Consider the following 13,027-nt stretch of genomic DNA (forward strand, 5'->3'; position numbering starts at 1 on the left):
TCTGTGTAGCAGGAAGCAGGGCCTCAAGAGTTTTTATTTTCCTTCGTACAGAGAAAGGTTAAACGGTTTGCTGTCCAGTTTTTCCCACTGCCTGAGGTGTGATCTCACTGACTTTCATTGGCATCAACGTGAGTAATTCCAAGTGACAGCTCCTAGATGTAAGAAAAGAAACCCAGAAGATTTCAAAACTGCATCAAGTTGCTCTCAGGGCACATTTATAAAAAGGACTGATTATGATTAAAGAATAAATTTTGTTAGTATGTTAGTTCTCAATGCATATGCACCATACTATAACTTATTCTAGCAGAGAATACATAGAATAAAACCCCAGTTAAACAATTCTACTTTGACATGCAGTGAAACAGCTCTTCCTGGGGTGGTTGTAGGGGAGCTTAGCTCCAGAAGCATTAGATGTTTCCTGCCTACTGGTTTAAAGCTGCTCCAACCACTTTTCTTCTGCTGCTTTAACCATTAGTGTTTTACACAGTCCAGTTCTCTACTTGCACTGGCAGACATGAAAGATAAAGAAAAATTAATCACAATTGTAATTATCTGACAACTATACTGCAACATTCACATGGTATGCTGATATTACAGACTATCAGTGTTTATTCATGTTTGAAATACTCCTGAATTGCTTTTTCTCCTCCCTCCAGTTTTAGCTGTGTCCATTCACAGAGCATGATGAAATATTCCATATTATAGTTAATTAAACATGTACCAGTAACATAGTACATAGCAAATAGCTCCATAGAATATTATTACAATATTATTTTCAACTATTAATAGTTATTATTGTTACTTATTATTTTACTTCTGATGGCAGTTGGTTGCACTTGATTTTATTTAGGGCCATCAGATTAAAAATGGCTTAATATAAAACATGTATGCCATTCTTAATTATATGTCACTCTATCACATAAAATGGCAATTAAATATATTGAAATTAATGGTTGTCATGTGGGAAATATTGATAAAGGTCAAGGGTTATGAACACTTTGGCAAAACTCCCTCTATTATGTGTAATATCTCCAGTAAGTTGTCAAAAAGAAGAAGAGCGGATTGCTTTTTAAGCTCCTTAGAAGTATCACAAAATGAGCTTTAAATACGCAAGAGACTAAAACTGAAATTATCCTGAATGGATGGGACAGAGGCAATTTGATTATATTTATCTCATGATACTTTATTGAAAAAATGGGCATAGATATCAAAAGAATAATAATACAGCTTTTTGGCTCACAAGCCGTGAAACAGGAAGTAATCTTCTAATCCATTACAAAGGAATAGGTCAGAAGCTGCCACGAAAGAAACATTTTCACATTGTCTTGGGCTCCAAAGTAAAACTCATTTTGATTAATGTATTAATACACAAGTAGAGAGCAACAGTTAAACTGAATGTGAATTTTGTCAAATAAACTTAAAAGATGTATTTGCACAATATAAAGGCCACAGTTCAATATAGTGAAGTATTATTAGCAGTGAAAGAAAAAGAAAACACAGGTTAAAATCTGTTAGTAGATCTAATTACCTTTCTTTAACAGATACATTTTGGTAGAAGTCGCTATTATAAGACCTAACCGGCTGCTTCCTTTTCCAGGACTCACCACAACAAGTCATTACAACTTGCACACAGACATGGCAGAGTTTATACTGCGGGTGCCTTTTTTGATGCAACCAGGAATCGAACTCTGCACCCTGCTATCAAAGATGTGGACTTACCCTGCTACACCACCAGAATGCTGGTAAAAGTCCTTATTACTATGTTTTATTTCCATAAATTCATAGTTACACTGTTGGTAATGCAGTCTATTTTTCATGTACACAGACTGAACACGAGAAAGTAATAACATTTCATTATTTTTCTATCATACTTTCAAGAAATGAGTGGATTGGTTTTGTAATGAACATACAAAAGAATAAAAAGACATTTATCTTTGCATATCAGCCTTGTTGAAACTCTTTTGGTTTACTGAGCAATGTTTTTATAATAATTAGTTTAATCACATAGGATTAATGGGTATTTAGTTCTATTATGAGAAATTAATTACAAGATTATTGCACAATTTGCTGCAAACTGGTTAGAAAATCACTGGTAACAACTGAGTTTTTGTATAGAACAAAAAAAAAAAAAACACATGAAGAAGAGCATAAAAAAATGATCACAACCACCTGGATCTGAACTAAATGTTTGGAGTGAAGCAGGGAGGAAAGGCAGTGGGGTGCTGGGAGCGTCCAGATTGGAAGCATATGCGGATCCCTCAGATATAAACTGAGGTTTGGTTCTGCTTTGGCTCATTGGTTCAGCCGACACATCATACATCAACCAAAGTATAACAATAAAAAAAATCTAATTGTTCAATTCGTTTGACTGGATGGCTGATCTCAAGGGTTTTTGGACTCAAAAGCAATGAGAAAAGCATTATTTTGCTTTCAGTTATGTCAAACTTAACAAGTTCTACTCAGCTCTGGCTTGTTAACGTCTCATTTTGACTGGTAAAGTAACAACATTAAAAGAAAAAAATATATACAGTTTACTTGAGCTGGCAAACAGTGATCGTGTTGCATTTCTTTGCAAGAACATATATGATAACATACTGTTTATGTGTGGTAAAGAAGTTTAATACTGAAAAAACAGCCTTCATTTAGTAGCTTTTACCTATTGTACAATTTATAAAAAAATTAGTAAAATTACAAATATAAAAATAATAAAAATACACTTAAAGACACATCTGATAGTAAAGTGGCTCAAATATATATATTTATGTAAAAAAAAAAAGTGGATACACAAAAACTTCCCTTTTGCCAACCTTAACATTCCCTCTGTGACATTCGTTACCCAACTAATTTTGACAATTCATTAGCTTTTAATTCCTACCAAGGAATGGTGTTGGTATAAAATACTAGAATTGTGAAAAATGCTTTATAATTAATTCAGTTTTTACTGCAGCAGCATAATCTGGTGCTGAGAAAATTAGGAAAATCCAACCTCTATTCTAAGTAGATTCATTCAGTATGGAAAAATTCCACATTAAGAAATATCTGTTCCTTGGTGTGTGGTGCCACACTGAACAACTATTACAACACAAATACAACTGACACCTTTTTTGTTTCATATTTAACTCGATTATGTTGATTAAAATGTCTAGGAGCTTTTTATTAGTAATTCATGACGTTTCCCTAAATATAACTTGATGCAGTGTCCCAGTCTTAGTCAGGCTTTAAAATGAGAAAGACAAGAGTACATGCAATTTAAGTAAGGCACTGAGAGAAAATAGATACCTAGTAAAATCTGCCTATTTGTTCAGTCAGAACAATAAATAGTAGCTTGAATAGATTTGATAGAAATCCAAGTTTATCTTGCCACCAGTTCACTTTTATACAACTGTAGCGAATTATTCAGTGTAGGATTATGCTACTGCAACAAAATATGAATGTATTTTTAGACTTTTTGCACATCTTTAACAAAGGTGCCAATAAATGTGGATGACACGCTATATATATCTATGTGGCTCTTTTCACAAAAAACCCTTAGCCTAAGATTGATCATAGAGTGACCCAAGATTTTTGAGGTGGGCATGTTTTCTATTGTTAAATCCTTGTTTCTCCTTGTGTGGCTTCAACTTCATCTGGCAAAATCCCCTTATCAGTAAATGCTTAAAACACAATTGTAACTCCCAGATTTTAGTAGATGCATTAAATAATGAAAAAAATGTGATATACAGTCATACAAATGGCTCTGACCCCTCATCATGAACATATAGCACCATGAGACCAAGCGTTATGTCAACACAGTTTGCAGCAAGCTCAAACGTGAGGGGTTGGCGAGGGGTGACTAGCTGTTTCCCAGGTTTTTCCCATTACCTCTCAGTCAAACATGGATTTTCACCTCTGATCAACAGAAAATGTCCGCAGTCTTGTCTGGAAAATCCACATTCCATGTAGAATGAGGAAAAGATGGAGGCTTGAGAGGAAATTAATATGACATGGTGATGGAGAACATGCAGGTGATTTTCATGACAGAAGAAGAGGGAGGAGATGGAAACTTAGAAGCATTTCTCTGCAAGTAAATAGAAGCATGGTGTATTTAGTAGAAATGAGTCATGTTGACTTGAATGAGTTCCCTTTGGTGTTTACAAATGAAACACTTCTTCATTTTACCAAAGCACAAGTGATATATCAGTGCATCAATGTGCTCTTGGAGTTGCAAGTGATCCATATAAATAAAACTGATATGATGGATAATGTCACAAAGCTTTGTGTGAGTCAGAAGGCTTGAGGTTTCCTTTACAGGGGTGTAGAAAAACCCTGACTATATACAAGGAAAGAAGCAGAGTTAGCTCAGTTGTTCCACTTTCAAAGACAAACATACTTGCTGTTTTCTGAGTATCTCAGCAATCAACTCTTAAATCTGATTCTGGTTTGATGTTTGGTTTGTTGTTCCAAAGTTTCATTGCATTTGGAGCTTTTATGGATTTCTGAAGATGTCGCCTCGCCTGGTTGGGGGAGAGGGAACAATGATGGTGCAGTCGGTGCAGATGGAGGTGAAGTGCTGCTTCTGCAAGCGGTCCACAGAGAAGGACAGGTAGGTAATATACAGCGTGTTTGCTTACATCCAAAGCAGTGTCAGGGAGGTATAGAGGTTTGACCCGGGGGTTTCAGTTTTGGATAGACTTCATGCTCCTTCTTTGGAGTCTAGATTTTCTTGGTGTTACGTCTCTTGGATTTTTTCACCCTGAGGAGAGAAGCAGAGGCATGAAAAGGTAAGGGGTTTGGCTTTCTCACCTGGATCAAATGGGAAAAGTAGGTTTTGACAAACACATTCAAACTTGCTGTGATGCTATTGCAATATGTAGACTAATATTATCCTTATCAGTTTGTTTCAATGGTCTTGATGGGAGGCAGAACAAGCAGAAGTATGTGCATAATAATATTATATTTATTATTATTACTTATTTATGGCACTTCATTTTAATAGTTATTTTATTGGTATTTGTACAGCGCTTTGTGCTGGTTTTGTCTGAGAAAGGTGCTTAACAGACAAAAATTACTTATTTGCTTAGTATAAAACATTTAAATCTTTGAGCTTCTTTATGTAAAATTAATATGATCCACGGCCAAGGGGATATGGACCACTGGGCTGGGAGCCAGTTTTGGTACCCTACCCACACAAGTTTCTTTTATGTATGCAAATGACATTAAATCGAAGTTACGTAAACATTAATGGGAAAATACGGTTTTTCTAAATGTTAATTTTTGTCTTGTTTAAAAAGGCTCCTCATACACCCAGCATCATTTCTAGAAATGTCTTCCTCTGTAATACAAAATGACCCAAAATGTTAATTACTATTAGTAGTACTACTAGTACTATTCCAGGCCTATATGTGGCAGTGTAAACTAGTTACCGAAAAATACCAACAACAAAGAAGAAATAAGTGAGCATGTGGTTAAAGCATGCTATTATGTCTGCTGTGCTTGTGGTTGAGGGTTTAGTTAGAAGTGGGGCAACGACATCATTGTTTTTGATAAGCTGTCTTTGATATTATCTATATTAAGTCGAACAAACCAGAATACCTCACCTGATATGAGCTAAAATGCTACAAGAATGTTTTTTCCCAGCCAAATCTACTTATTTGAAAACATGTAATTAGTGAAGATATAGATGTGAAAATGTGAAATGACAAGGTAAATACTGAACATCTGCTCCCAATGTTCTTTTGTAAACTTGGATGAAATCTTTAACAGATTTAAGTCTATTCTAACCTGATGGTAATAATTTCTCCGATAGTCCATGTACTGCATGTAAACAAATTCAGAGAGTAACTGTAAGCGGGGATGTGAAGAATTTTGTCTGTTTTAGCCATAGTTTATTTCTTTTCTTGCAAGATCTAAACTAGTGTAAGAAGAGCCACATATTTCATGCATTTTCCAAAAGCAGAGAGTTTTTTGCTTACTTGTTAATGGCGTTCTTTAGGTACTGCTGCAACCACTTGGTCTCAGGGTTGATGCAAACCTCTCTGTTGCTCTTCAGTTTAGCACTGTGGGAGAAGAGTAAAAAAAACCAAAAAAACAATAAATTACATACCATTTGTCGGTGATTATTTTCTTTGATTATTACCATTCGACATGCAGATGGACATTTACTTCTCCAGTTTCCCCTCTTACACTTGTGTTTACACGAAGAGATAGAGAGGAAGTTTTTGGGTTTCATCCAAACATACATTTTATAAATCAGCTTCAAGGACATCACTGAGGGATATTTATGCTTCAGGATGTGTTTTAGCCCTGTATCTGATGGCACACAGCATAAAGGATGTATTTGTTAAAAGCTATGCATTTTAACCAAGCTGTGACAAAATCAAAAAAGCCTACTTGCTATATTGATGGAATAAACTAATTTTAGCTCCTTTTACGTTCTCCACTAGATGTTTTACAACAACTTTCTGTTAAATCTGGTTGAAATGAAACACATACAGATATGATGCCTTCCACAATTACTGACACCCCTGGTAATGATGTGTAAAAAGCCTTAATATTAATTAATCTTTTGTTAGAGTACATTAAATTCAGCTAGAATTGTAGAAAAATCTGACCTTTAATTTCAGTATGTTGTTTTTCTTGTCAAGAAATAAAAACCTTTGTAAGAAATCAAAAATCCCTGGTAGCACAACTATTTTCTCCCACAAATAACCCCAATCAAATGTAAAGGAAACATTTTATTACTGAATATTTGACTTTTTTTTGTTGATCCTATAGTCTGGAAACTTTTTCCTTTTTTCCTAGGACATAGATATGAGTTGGAGAAGAGGCCAATCTCTTTTAACTCTTTCAAAATGGGAAAAACAAGAGAACATGTCATTCTATTATCAGGAATTGGTTGCAAGAAATGACTTTCTTACCTAAACGGCCCATATCTATGGTCAGAACAATGATAAAAAGTTTAAAACAAAAAAGACTAAATGTGGACCCAAGTTCACAAGTTCAAATTAATTGTTAATCAATATCTGGATATATATATATTTTTTTACAACATCAATGTAAAAATCAGAATTAAAGGTTGTTCTAACATGTTAAAAGTGAAAATCAAAATTACACTATTGCAGTGAAGTTCAGCTTTAGCAGTATTGTTTCAAGTTTAGCTGAATAAATCAGAGGAATCAGGGGTACTTTGGTGTAATTTTGTGCATGATATCTCATAAACAAATATGTCATATGGTTTATGACACCTCTTATTAGGCTTTAAAAAAATCTCAGCACATCCTTTAACACATTGTAACAAGATGGATTACATCTATGACGGCCTGTTGGTGTATGTTTATGATGAAAAATCACACCTTCCTGTTTCCACTCAGGGACAGCGTAGGAGGGAGGTTCATATCACTGATTACACTGAGCTTTATATGTAAAGATGCCCTGACAAAGCGCATTAAATATCCTTACAGATCTGGCATGAAAAAGCTTTGCATCACAACGGTTTCCATCCCAACATGCAGTGGGATTTTCTTCAATTTTGGTCTAATATGAATTCACTTTAGATTGTATATGAATTATTACATAAAATAATTCAGTGTTTGTTTGTACTTGCAGATATTAGGCTGTTCAGCACCGTTTTGTTTTTTCATAAGGGAAATATAGATCCAGCAAATTAAAAATCATTCCTACAGTCTTAATAATTGTAAAAAAAACATAAATACATGCATATTCTCAAAGATGCTGGTCAACCAAAAACAACAAGCATGCATTGTGCCATGGCTGTCAACTGTTGACTCATTTTTGTTTGCATAACATTTGGCATTAATGAATAACAATTCCTCTAGACATCCAAATGCTTCTCACAGGTGTCTGTTTCACATTTTTGCAGTACGTCCAGGTTCTTTGAGACACAACAGAAGTCTTGCAATGTTAGGTGTCAGCTTTCCTCCAAAGCTCCCACTGGGATTTAGTGGGAATCATTGCTGGCCAATTTTAAAACGTTCCATCTCTTCCTCTTTAATCACCTTTCCATGCTCATATGTCTGTTGCTTTATCCACATCCCTGCAGAAAGACTTTACTATAAACATAGTTTTCTAACACAGTTACAACAATTCATATGGGTTCCTTTTTAATACTAATTTATTTTACTATCAATTTGATCCTTTTTGCCTCTATTAACAGAAGTATCAAAGCAGACCAACACAATCAAATTTCCAACATGCCTTGAGCCACCAGCATGATTTTATTATTCATATGATTCACTGTTTTCATCCAACCAAATATATCAACTGCCTGGATGTTGGTTTGTCTCTTGGTATGCCTGGTTTGTATGTGAAAAGGTGGTAATGGCATTAGTTTTGTTGTCTTGCCCTGCAGGTTGAGTGGCAGATCTGACTGGACAATCGGGGGCAGGCAGAGGGGTTTAACCTCCTCTAAAACATGTGGTTATCACACCTCAGTGCTGAAAGGTCATGCATGGGTGTTAACAGCTCAGAGGTGCAGCACCTCACTGCTCCCTTCTTCTCCTCCCTCTGTCTTTCTGTCACACAACTGTAAATTAAACACATTCCTCGACCGTCTTCCCGGCTCTCTTGATTCACCAGTTTTCCTATTTCTTAAATTCTTTAAGAAGCTCACACACACACATTAGCAAATGAACACATGGTCCCTTAGCTTAAAGAGCCCTTCAGGAGCATCATTCCAAGCACCAGTCCCAAATCCTTCAAACCAACATGTGAGCCAGGAGACCAAGTGGCTCAGAAAACAGATCTCTGTTTGCTTTTCCTCATGGGATGTCCCCTCTCTTCCCCCTCCCATTCTTTTTCATTTCATTAGGGCTTGCCAGCTCATTCATTCGGAAGCTCTCCATGGTTTGATGTGTCTTCCTTCATCCTGTTTCTCTGTCTGAAAGACACTCTGAGAGTGACTTGGCTGAAATTTGAGGGCCGGAGTTCCACGAGCAGCAGGTAGTAATTACTTCACAGCAAGTTAATATCAACAGCATGATGAGGTCCATGAGGATGATGGCACACGGTGGGACACATGGGGGATGCTTTTCCTTTGGGGAGGTATAGTGTTACTAGCTTTTTTTTCATCTGCCCGAATGGAGGTACGCCACAAGCTCTCGTCTGAATGACTTCTTGACTCCTCTGGAAGGTAGGTTTTGGAAGTTTTTAGCCTGGCCAGAACAGTTTGTCCCCTCTGACCTTTAGCCATTTAGTCACATTTTTTTTTTACACTCCCTCCCTCTTTTTTGGCAAAAGCCCCAAAGCTTTTAGCTGTGAGGCTTTTGCTGTACACTCCTCTTTAGCCAGGAACTGACGAGACTTTTTAGTTAATGTGTTCCAGACCAGTGACATTACAATCATCGTTGCTGAGCAGTTTCAGGCGGGAAATAAATAACAAAAAAGAGAGGATAAGGGACACAGGAGGTCAGGACAATTACAAAGGTAATCTCTTTGACCCTTAATTATTACTTCCTTTACAAAACTAAAATGATCCCTTCGAGCTCGGGCTGTTACCGCTTTCCTCTCTCTGAGTGGATTGTGTTGTTTGAATCTCTTCATGCAGGAAAAGAGCCAAAGGATATCAACACTGTGCCTCACATTTATGCCACACATCAACGCGTGTAGATCAAAAACACTGGGTTTATGCTGTAATGTTTCAATTTTTTGTACCTTTAGGCAATTAGTTGCTAAGTAGTTATTGAAAATTACTATTAGTTATGTTTAACATTTACACTTTAACCAAATAATTGGTAAAAATTTTCCTAATATTGTTAATCTCAGTGTGTTGTGTTAATGACTTTAATTCACGCAAAACAATGAGTTTGCTCGCTTAAGCTAATATTAGCCTTTTTATCCGCTAGCTTGTTTGCTAAATCTAAGGCTATTCATTCCACATTCAGACTTTGAAGAATTGGCCATAAAATTATAGAACTAATGAGGTTATCTTTTTACTAATCATTTGTAAGTCTAAAAACAATCAGCCAATACAAGAATAAGGTTGCTGCGGTATAAATGACTGATGAGAACCTTTTTTTTTTTTTTGCCTCTGTCAGGCGTAAGTGTTTCTTTCCTGGAAAGTTTTTATTTACTTTCTTGAACTGCAAGGGAACATGGTCAATGTTATACTGATGTTTTTTACTTGTGTTTTTTTTTTTTATATATTTAAAAATGTAAGAAATATAGTGTTAAAGAATGCTCATCCATGTAACTTTTACATTCCCATGAGCACTTAGTGTTGGACATAACTCAAACAGACCTGTCAGAAACTAAATAAATATTTTACACCTTTTCGGAGAACTCAGCAAAAAACTAAAACATTAAAAGCCCATTAAAATGATTTATTACTGAGATGCATGAGCTGCCTTAACCTTTTCTTCATTGACAAAAAAGACATTTTAAACACCATAAAACCACTCAAAAACTGAAGGAATTGACTTTAATTCCTTCAGTTTAACCGATACCTTAGTCAACACAGACAGAAAAGATATGCATTAATTACATCGAAATCTTCTCAAACAAAGTTCATTAGTGAGAAAATCAGACAATTGTAAAGGGTCAAGCACTTCTGTAAATCTTAAAGAGTCATTTACTTACATGACTTGGAAGGGACAGTTGGGAGTATGAAGAAACTTGAGCTCCTTGATGGAGCGCTGAGGAACGGTGTTGAGCGTGGTGCGACACCAGCACCGCTCCACCAGACTGATGGGCTTGGCTGCAAAATACACAACACAAACAGAAGCTCAACGACAAGCTGTAAACATAAAAAATAAACTGAATAAAATAAAGAAAATCAGCAGAAGGGGCCAAAAATGTGACTGCATTTCACTGAAAAAAAAAGATTTATGTTTCAAATTCAAGCACCTTAAATGTTATAAGAGAGGTCCCTCTTTTTTCAGTGAACAAGTTAAAAGCAAGTTTAATCTACTGTAACAAACTTCCACAAAGCATGGGAATCTATGGGTTTATCTGCTTTTTCCAGAACATGTTAATTAAAAAGAGATTAGCCAGTTTTGACCGCTTCTTTTCTTTCTTTCACACAACCACAGGTGCAGAATTTTGGCCTTTCATTGCAGCAGCATTTAGCCCGGCCACTCAAAAGGCAAAGGGTCCTCAGCTTTTCCAATATTCCTCCCCTTTTCTTTCTTTTTATTTTTTATAAAACAGTCCTCGGCAGCTGACATGGCATCAACAGGCTGTGTGGAAATCAGCTCAAGTGCATTCTTAAAATGATTACAAATCAACACTGTGGATACCTGCTGAGCCCTGAGGAAAGCAGACATGCAACCGCGACAAGGTTGCTTATTTGGCTTCTTAGCTCACAACAGAATAATTTTGATAGTTTAAAAAAGGTCAGTGAAAATATGTCAAGAAATGAACTTTTAACCAATTTACAACATGCAATTTTTAAACATTTGTTCTGGGCTTCAACTCATTACCACTGATGTTTATAAAGGAACGACAAATGTCTTTCCACAAATGGCCAAATCCTCAGTAATATCAGCCTAATGATTTGCACCCTTTAAGACTCTTTTCTTATGCAAACTAAGGGATTATTATGCATCACGCAGCACCGAGGCCACAAGCAAGGACCCACTGCTTTCCCCACTTCACTCTTTTTTCCTAATTAGAAACTAATTATAGGAAAGCAAAGAGTAAAAGACAAATATACACATAAAGACTCAAGTCCTGGATATGCCAGAGGCGGCTCTCGCAGGGGCTAAAACAACAAGCTTTAGCACAAAGTAGCAGCAGCAGGCGACTCACCACCACAGAGGTTAACTGGTAGGAGATTAATGTGGAGTCAGCGCAAAGGCAGCACTCAAAATTTAGGATTCACTATGCCAGTGAAGGCTGAAAAGCACCTCAAACATAGCATTTTGCACAAATCTATTGGACATATTTATTGTATTTATATTTTTTATTTATTCGGGCATCCTGTTACTATTTGTAATTGTTGTATTTATCTTTATCTTCTTATCCACGTTCTTTTGTTTTTTATGTTTTGTATTCTTATGCCTGTTTTATGCCTGATTGCTACAACACAATGTTTTCTTGTGGTAAAATAATGGATGAATTCTTTTACAATAAAAGTCTACCATTTAAAAACATTTCTTGAAATTTATTACATACGAGAGAAGGTGCACTTCACTAGCTGCAGCAATATTTTGTTCAAAAAAGGAATGTTTCATGTTTGCAATAAGTAACAATAATGAACCAAATGTGCAAAATGTGCAAATCTGGCAAAAATATTAATTGAATGCAAGCAAATAAATGCATGCTGGATTTGACTGGAATCAGAAATTTGTCTCTTCCAGTCTGAAACTATAAAAGTGAAACTACTCTGTACGAGAAACAAGATTAATTCCAAAAGTCCATCAAATCAACACACTGGGTGAGTTTTCTTTAAATAAATAATTAATAAGTCTAAAGAATGAGCAAACCAGTAAATTTAACTGAAATGTCACCAGAGATCCCATTGTTCGCGCCGGACTCACCGTTGGAGGTGGGAACCTGCATGGCCACGGCCAGTAGAGTCATCAGTGCCAACAGCTTGATGTCCATGGCTTCAGGAGGGCTGCTATCTCTTTCTCTTTTACAATCCAGCGCACAACTGTGTCCTCCAGCTCTGCTCTGGCTGCTGTTAAAGCCTCAGTGGGAGGGAGCAAAAACAGAGAGGGAGTCCCACTTTCTCAGGAGGGAGAGGTGTGGGTCACAGTAGGAGAGGAGAGGAGGTGAGAGGAGGGGAGGGGAGGAGAAAAGGAGACTTCCTTGATTGTAAATGTGTTGGCTGGAGGTCAATGAGAACGTCTGAGGGTGGTTTTCTCTCCTTTCTTTACTGTTTCTTTTCCAGATTTCATCTTTTTGTATCTTTATTTTATCTCTTCCATCATCTGTCTCTCCACCACACACATAGAAACTCCAAACACTGAATCAAGATTGCCACCAGTCAATCCCAGCCAATTGTAAGCTGCGGAACTCCCTGCTGCTGGACTAATAATGCTCTATATTTCAGCTGAGTGTTGTGTTATTGTTTGCTAGGACACAGACT

General features: G+C 36.4%; 1 protein-coding gene across 1 annotated transcript; it reads right to left on the minus strand.

The window, feature by feature from the left end:
* Nucleotides 1-1,162: 1,162 nt before the first annotated feature.
* cxcl12b (chemokine (C-X-C motif) ligand 12b (stromal cell-derived factor 1)) lies at nt 1,163-12,631 on the minus strand. Its single transcript, XM_047366630.1, has 4 exons — nt 12,474-12,631; nt 10,573-10,690; nt 5,952-6,035; nt 1,163-4,732 (listed from the first exon to the last, which is right to left on the minus strand). The coding sequence occupies exons 1-4, from the start codon at nt 12,538-12,540 to the stop codon at nt 4,693-4,695; spliced, it is 309 nt and encodes a 102-aa protein (XP_047222586.1). The 5' UTR covers nt 12,541-12,631; the 3' UTR covers nt 1,163-4,692.
* Between the last annotated feature and the right edge of the window lie 396 nt (nt 12,632-13,027).

Source organism: Girardinichthys multiradiatus, chromosome 5, assembly GCF_021462225.1.
Source record: "Girardinichthys multiradiatus isolate DD_20200921_A chromosome 5, DD_fGirMul_XY1, whole genome shotgun sequence".
NCBI lineage: Eukaryota > Metazoa > Chordata > Actinopteri > Cyprinodontiformes > Goodeidae > Girardinichthys > Girardinichthys multiradiatus.

Excerpts from the sequence above, each read along its gene's own strand:
- cxcl12b (XM_047366630.1), bottom strand. The coding sequence starts at position 12,540 with ATGGACATCAAGCTGTTGGCACTGATGACTCTACTGGCCGTGGCCATG. Across the intron at positions 6,036-10,572 it reads AACTGTCCCTTCCAAGTCAT|TGCTAAACTGAAGAGCAACA; the intron begins GTAAGTAAATGA and ends CTTCTCCCACAG. Across the intron at positions 4,733-5,951 it reads CTAAAGAACGCCATTAACAA|GGTGAAAAAATCCAAGAGAC; the intron begins GTAAGCAAAAAA and ends TTCTCTCCTCAG.